General features: G+C 42.4%; 1 protein-coding gene across 1 annotated transcript; it reads right to left on the bottom strand.

Annotated features, from left to right (window-relative positions):
* Positions 1-2,152: 2,152 nt before the first annotated feature.
* LOC118241835 (trace amine-associated receptor 13c-like) lies at positions 2,153-6,604 on the bottom strand. Its single transcript, XM_035529144.1, has 3 exons — positions 6,497-6,604; positions 5,116-6,078; positions 2,153-2,173 (listed from the first exon to the last, which is right to left on the bottom strand). The coding sequence occupies exons 1-3, from the start codon at positions 6,602-6,604 to the stop codon at positions 2,153-2,155; spliced, it is 1,092 nt and encodes a 363-aa protein (XP_035385037.1).
* Positions 6,605-7,957: the final 1,353 nt, after the last annotated feature.

The raw sequence follows: 7,957 nt of genomic DNA, 5'->3' as shown, positions 1-7,957 counted from the left end.
GTTATTATACGAAATGGATCTGTACATTCTGTAGATTGTGTACATATATACACAACCATATACATTGTACATTGTGTATATAATCATAATATACATATATTGTACATACATTGTTAATATATTTTGTACATACATAGAATATATATATATTTCTCTTTGCATATATATATTTCACATATATAGAATATCTATATTTCTCTATGCACCCCTGTTTTCTTTTCCTCAGTTTGGACAGAGCACTCTCCACCATTTCACTGCGAGTTATACTGTGTATGACTATGTATGTGATGAATAAACCAAACTTGAACTTGAACTTGAACTATAGGTGTCATATCGCCCAATTCCTTAGCACACTACAATACCCAGCAGGCTGTTCATCACCCAACCCAGGACTCAACCAGTCAAGAAAGTCATATCAGATCATCATCACCCGAATATTGAATTCACCTGTGTGTCATTTAGAAACATGTATATAAACTTATCTGAAAGTTCATCATGTGCAAAGTATTGCCTACAGAGCATTAATTTCTCTGATTCTACTACTGTGTATTGTACCTTGGATTTACTGTTTCTCGTTTCTGATTTTTGCCTGCCCCTTTTGGATTCTTCTGCCTAGATTTTTTGATTGTCTTTCCGGTTTTGATATGGACTGTTTTCCCACTGTTCAAGCTACTCCCAACCTTGCCCACTTTGTTTAGACCTTTTTCCACTATGTGGAACTACAATATAAGCCCTGTCTTTTATCTGCAAGCGTCTGATTTTTGCCTGGCCTGTTACAGAATACTTTGCCTCCATACAGATGGCAGATTTGGATTCCTTGGAGGAAGCTTTGACCAACCAGGGTCAGCTAATCAACCAACACCAACAGGTGCTTGAGGGTTTCATACGGTCAATGAATACAATCGCCAAACAAGCGGACCAACAAACACCAATGTCGGAACTAGGACAATGTCTCAGAGAACTCACCTCCCGGCTGCAAATGATGACTACTCCTTCTCAGTTCATTCCCACGCCGGCACCTAGTACCACTGCGATCAGTATTCAACTGACCTTCCCCGTGAGTAAACTCGAAAAATATGATAGCTCCCCAGACAAGTGTTGTGGTTTCCTGTTACAATGTTCTTTATACTGCAATAGCCTTCCACCCTGTTCCAATCAAGCTAAGATTTCATTCATTACCTCTCGTCTATCTGACAAAGCTGTAGATTGGGTAACTGCCATCTGGGATAATGTATGAAATCATCTTATGATTTTATCACTCAATCCAAGGCAGTGTTTGATCACCCTCATATAGGAAGAGCCTGCGGGGAGATGCTAACCAAGTTGCGTCAAGGCAATTGTTCTGTGGCTGATTATGTGCGAGAGTTCCGTACTGTCGCTGCAGGTAGTGGATGGAATAAGGTCTTACATGAACTTGCTTGCCGAGCTGATAAGTTAGATTTGAATAAGCTTATAGCTCTATCTGTCTGGATAATTTTATTCAAGAACGAAAACCATGTAGAGCTAATAATTCTCGCTTTACCTGTCCCTCATCCAGTTATATCCAGAGCTTAGGCGAGAGCATACAGTGGAACCTATGCAATGCAATTCCTCATGCTTAACCGAAGAGGAGAGGAGGCGCCGATTCCAGGAGGGTCACTGTCTTTACTGCGAATCCTCAGGATATGTTCTCTGGGACTGTCGTCTTGGACCCAATCAAGCCTCATCTCTAAGCCACAGAAGAAGCATGCAACCCACATCACAAAATGAGGTACTGCTCCTGCCCCCGAGAAGGATGATCACTAAGTCGTTTTTGTTAACTGTCTATCTTGGGCCTCATACACCATCCTCTATGTTTACAGAATTAGTTGATTCAGGAGCCAAGGGAAACTTCATACATGCCCGTCTTGTACAGGAATTGGACATCCCAGTAGAACCATACACAAGATTCTTCGCTTGGCTGCTCTGGATGGATCACCAGTAGGAGCTGGTTCCATATCATGCTGCACTACACCTGTAAAACTCACCACAAGTGCACCCCATTCAGAATTCATCTCATTTCTTGTCATGGAAGCCTCATTTCCAGACATTTTAGGTCTACCTTGGTTAGAACAACATAACCCAAGCATATCATGGCCCCAAAAGGAAATCACTCAGTGGTCATCTCAATGTCTTAGGAATTGTTTGACATTACCTGTTGTTCAGTTATGTTCCACCACTATAGAGATTCCTGCTGACAACCAAGCCTTTTCCCTCCCTCTTGAATACCAAGATCTCTCTATGGTCTTTAGTAAGAGGAAAGCTAGCCAGTTATCTCCCCATCATCCTTATGACTGTTCCATTGAGCTCCCGGAGGGAGCCGTATTCCCTAACGCTTGTATTTATCCTCTCTCCCAAGAAGAGAGGAACATGGAAGTGTGTGTGTGTGTATATATATATATATATATCACACACACTGATCCAAGGCTTTATTCAGCCATCCACAGACATCTTCGCCCCTGTATTGATTACCAAAATCTCAAATATCCAAGAAGTATGCATACCTGCTACCTCTTATTCCCATTGCTCTAGAACAAGTATGGGAAGCTAAGATCTTCACTAAATTAGACCTCTGTAGGGCTTATAATTTGATAAAGATAAAGAAAGGTGATGAATGGAAAACCACCTTTATTACCACCAGAGGTCACTATGAGTACAAAGTCATGCCATACGGTCTCAGTGTGATGCCATCTGTCTTTCAGGCCTTCATCAATGATATCCTTAGTGAATACACTGGAAAATTCGTTATTGCTTATATTGAAGACATCCTCATCTATTCCCCCGACATTGAAATCCACGTGCAACATGTACGAGTGGTATTGAAGACTCTTCTGGATAATGGGTTATATGTAAAGGGAGAGAAACTACTTTTCTAGGATACGTGATCAGCCTCGGTGGAATCACTATGGATGATGAGAAGAGTGAAGTCATCGTCCAGTGGCCCATTCCTGTTACCGTTAAATTCCAGGGCTTCCTGGGATTTGCAAACTTTTACTGACGCTTCATATGGAATTTTAGCAGCATTGCGACTCGTCTCACAGCCCTCCTGAAAGGTGCACTGACCAGGCTACTCTGGAATCAGGAAGCTGATCAAGCATTCAGGAAACTGCAGTTTTAACCATGGCTCCCATACTTTCACATCCTGATGCTTCCTTTCCATTTTTTGTGGAAGTTGATGCTTCTAACATCAGGGCAGGAGCTTTACTTTCACACTGATACGATAAGTCCAAATTACACCCAGTGTCTTATTTCTCCCATAATTTATCACCGGCAGAACGTAACTATGGAATAACTATGGAATAGGAGAATGTGAACTGTTTCAAACCTTGTTTGTTATTTCTAGTTGTTTGCATTTCCCAGCTTCTTTGTTATAGCCTGCATCCCCTATTCATCTTGGCATGCTTTTGTTTAGTTTGTCTTCTCAAACTCCATATTGGTAAATTGACCCAGGCCTGTTACAGGTACCCTGAGTCTGGATTTGCCCCTAATAAATCTCGCTCTTCTCCACATATGCATCCGTCTCCTTACTGCTCACTGTTACAGAATGAGCAGACTAACAAGGACCCTGAACCTCCTGCTAAATACCACAGCCGTGCCCCTGGACCTCAAGGATCCACCACTGAAATGCTTCTACCACACTTCTGGACACCCTGTATTCATTGCTGGTCTCCCCTGTGTCCACAGACCTGCCTCCAGACTTCATGTTCCCTGCCTGCCCTGCCCTGGCCTGTGTCTCCTGCTGCCTCCACCCCTGGATTCCCGCCTGTCCTTCCCCGGCCTTTGTCTCCTGGGGCCTCCAGCCCGTGGTTCCTGCCCGTCCCACCTAGCCTGTGTCTCCTGTTCACCGTGGACCTCCTGTGCCTCCTTTGTTGCTTGCTTGCTCCTGTTCTTTTTGCCTTCTCCTGTGCCTGGTTTTGTTTTTGCCACTGTTGTCTGTCTCTGTGCCTGTCTCTGTGCCCGTTCTAGTTCCTAGTTCTAGTTCCCTGTGCCCATCCATGATTCTGGTCCAGTGCCTGTGTGTTTTTTGTTTCTGTCCCTTTGTCCCTGGCCTGGTCTGTGTTGCATTTCCTCATCCTTTTGTGCCTCCAGCCTCCACTCGTCCCTCATTGTTTGTCATTTGTTGTGTCTCCTCGTCCTCCCGCCCAGACCTTTTGCTGTCCTCGGTCTGTTTCTGTTGTGGGTTCTGTTCCTGTTTCTTGTTCTGTTGTCTACTCCTCTTGCTCTGGTTCCTTGTCTGTTCCCACGGATGTTCCTGGTTCTTGTGCTGTTCTATCTGCATCTGTTTCCCCCAGTTTCTGTGTCTTCGGTCTCGCCTGCTCCTTGTCGTGTCCTGTATTCACCTCCCATTTCTGGCCTGTCTGTTCTTGTGTCTCGTCTGGGTCCTGTTCCTGCTCTGTGTCTTGCCCATTCTGTTCCAGTTTTAGAAAAATCTGGTCCTTGGAGATGTTGTCATGGTCAGAGATGAATCATCACCATGAGTTCATGGATTATAGGATGACTCACTTAAGTTGCCAAAAAAAGGTCATGTCATGATCAAAATAAGTCAAACAAAACTGCTGACATTTGTGCCTCATTTGTGAGGTGGACATTTAAATACTGAGATGGTTACGTATACTAAAAATTCTGTTAACTTTAGAAATTATTATTATTATTATTTTTTTTTTGTGTGTGTGTAAAAGTAATATGCACATGACTACTTTACATTAATAATCCATAGTAGCCCTTTTAAGATTTTAATCATTAGCTCTACACTAAGGTGAACAGATTTCTGAAATGAAAACTGGGGAAATTTCCAATTTGGTGGTCAATATATCATTAAAATATCCAATATTTTTATCTTATTGGGGGGGGGGGGTATAGTTCCAGTTTGATGTATTTTACCTGCTGTTGTACTGTGAAGGTCCACTGATAAAACGCTAAGTAACTTTGTAAACCATCAGAAAATTATACATTAGCCTATATACAGGGCAGCTATGGTGAGACTGGAAAACTCACTAAAGTCAATGGCAACAGCATGCATTACAGTCCTGAGCTACTCAAAAGAGGTTCTGCAAGTTCTTCTAAAGACACTTAATGCCATTTAATTTATTGGTGGACATTGATCAATGCAGAACCTGTTTTGAATATTTGAAGAGTAAAAATAATTTTAATACACTTTCTAAACCATGGGTAAAACAAAGCATAAATCATTGGATTAATAGTAGAATTAAGATATAAAAGGATCACAAAATTAGGAAATGACTGTGATTCAATAGCATTACTTACTGTAGCACAAACAAAGTATGGAAATAAACAGGCCAGAAACACAGCCACTAAAATGCTGAGAACTTTTGCTGCTTTTCTCTCAGTTTTCATTGAGTCTGCCATGCTCTTCGAGCCTTTACTCTGAACATTAATCTCTCTAATAGCAGTGGCGTGTTTCCTGGCAATGACAAAAACCAAAGCATAAAATAAGATTATAGCAGAACAGGGAACAACAAAAACAAGTACAAGATCAATCAGAGAGCAAACCTCATGTAAGACAAAGAGGCACTGCTCAGGACACATTATGAGACCAGTCGAAGTTCCATTAAAGTAAAGCAGTGTAGAGTTATAAGACATTAAGAAAATCCACATAGACAAAATCACAATGCACATTTTACTTACAGATACTTTTTCTATGTAGAGAAAAGGGTTAGAGATGGCAAAATAGCGATCAACAGCTATAAGAGCAACATTATATATTGATATGCTTGTGACAAAAAAGGAGATCAAATAATAAAACAGACAGACAGATATTCCAAAAATCCAGCAGGATTCAATCATCCGACTTAAATGGAACGGCATTACAAACAGTCCAACCAGAAAGTCGGACACAGCCAGAGAGAGGATGAGCATGTTAGTTGGTGTGTGGAGCTGCTTGAAGTGACACACAGAGATGATGATGAGTAGATTCCCGCATACTGTTAGCAGAACTACAGCTGCTACACACAAATAAAGCAACACATAGAAAGGAGACACAGATCTCTGTGGACAGGAAAACTGCAGGCAGCGATCGCTTTGGTTAACCTCCATCAGATTCTTGAATCCAACATTAAAATGTCCTCAAATAAATGAGCCAGATTCCTGATATGCAGCAATTTCAATTGTAACAGTTGAGCTTCACAGGAAGGAACTGTGGGACTGAGCATAAGGCTCTGACCTTTATATGAAGTAGAACCTGCTCACACCCACCTGATACACGTGATGTAATTGTCTCAAAAGACAAAGGACAATTCAGAGAGTAAAAACCATTGTGGTTCGAGTAGGGAAGCTGTCCTCCTCAGTGCATTACTTGCTTAGCATAGCCTCGCTCGTCATCACAGTAAAGGAAAAGTAAAAGAAGCAGGGTTAATACAACATTGAAGAGATCCATTTTGAGGTATCATGCGGTTTTTTTTTTTTTTAAGGGACTGTGTTGTGTGTTTATGTTTACCTTTATGCTTCCTCAGAGGCCGACGTCGCCTCCTTCCTGCTGGTGAAAGAGGTTGTGGAGGGTCACGATCAGCACCTTCACCTCCTTCGTGGTAAAAAAAAAAAGACTGTGACACTCCCCCTGGAGACACATGGTGGCCGGCCCCTTATGCTTGTAGTGCTTAATGCACCTTCCTGTGTCCCGGCTCTTGGGCCAGCACTTCTGGGCTATTGGGCCAGCACTTCCTGGGTTTTCATGTGCTGCTGAGGAAATCCATCTTCACTCCAAGGTGCTCTCTGCAATCATTTCTAAACATTTAAAGAGTAGATGGTTTTGCTTGAGAGCAGCTGCAGGCTAAAACACTGTTCCACCACTGTGATGGGCTCCTCTATCTTGGATGGCCACCTATCAGAATACCATTGGATGGATACATGACTGGTTCCACTGGCCTCTGCCTATCGGTCTGTGTTACCACTGTCGATTTGCCCTTTACTTCTGCTCTTTAGCAGCTGAGGGAGTGACAGAGCAGGTGTGGTGGGCTGAGATTGTGGAAAATGGCATCCAGAGCAAGAAAGCAGCTCAGCACAGGGCCTGGTAAACCCCTGCTGATCCAAACACTGCATGCTGCAGAATGATGTTAGGGACACAGGTCTGAAGGGTGCCGTCCCAGGACATTTAAGGTAAGGATCGTCCTGTAAATAAACTGCCACAGAACATGTCTTTGCTCCTGAGCACGGTGAAGGCCTGCCTCTACGTATGGAAGAGAAATATATATAGTGCAATAAAACTCTTTGCAGCAGTAGGAAGTTGCTTCAAAGTAATGATTTTGTCTTTGTGAGAAACAAATTCAAAATAATGAGAATACCCTTCCTTTTGTTTTACTACAAGGGCCTCCTTGTATGACAGATTCAGTGTCTTTAAATGCTGTGGGGAAGTTAGTCAGGGCTTGTTAAGAGTAATGAAACACTACTACTAGTAACTTCCTAAACATCATTACTGGCCCTTCCACATGTACCCTTACAGACAACGCTAACACCAAAGTAAATGTAATAGATTACATTTATATGGCGTAAACCAAAACGAATTTGTGACATGTTTAAAAATAATGCTGATCATCTTTGGAAGCTTGTTTCAAGCCCTCACTATCTCCCTTTAACACCAGGGCCTTCCTTCAGAAACCCAAAGTTCCCACATGCTACCAACGTTCAGGTATGTGATTTCATACTACTTTGACACCTGAAAACACCAGTGGCTTTCTTTGTGCCTGTGACATAACCGTGATGCTAGTTAACCTTTTGATGCTAATTATTAACTAACTTTATGGTTACTGGAGGTGCATTTGTCAAATGTAGCTACTTCTAATGCAGTATGCAGTTCCAGCACGGCTGCACCGTGAACGGTGTTTATGAATTGTCCCTGTCCTGACTGTGTAGAGAGCCCCATCTGCAGTCAGCAGTGTAACGCTGGCCTTCCCACATCCTCCCAATGTTGGTGATGTTTGCATCT

This window comes from Electrophorus electricus, chromosome 8 (genome assembly GCF_013358815.1).
Source record: "Electrophorus electricus isolate fEleEle1 chromosome 8, fEleEle1.pri, whole genome shotgun sequence".
NCBI classification, from domain to species: Eukaryota; Metazoa; Chordata; class Actinopteri; order Gymnotiformes; family Gymnotidae; genus Electrophorus; species Electrophorus electricus.
Note: the sequence above shows the minus strand (reverse complement) of the source record. Positions and strands in the feature narration are given on the sequence as shown.

What these genes read in the sequence shown, in the direction of transcription:
- LOC118241835 (XM_035529144.1), bottom strand. Translation starts at nt 6,604, where the DNA reads ATGTGTCTCCAGGGGGAGTGTCACAGTCTTTTTTTTTTTACCACGAAG. An exon ending in ACCAGCAGGAAGGAGGCGAC is followed by an intron (nt 6,079 to 6,496) that starts GTCGGCCTCTGA and finishes GTTGGATTCAAG; the next exon opens with AATCTGATGGAGGTTAACCA. An exon ending in CAGGTTCTGCATTGATCAAT is followed by an intron (nt 2,174 to 5,115) that starts GTCCACCAATAA and finishes ACTGAACAACAG; the next exon opens with GTAATGTCAAACAATTCCTA.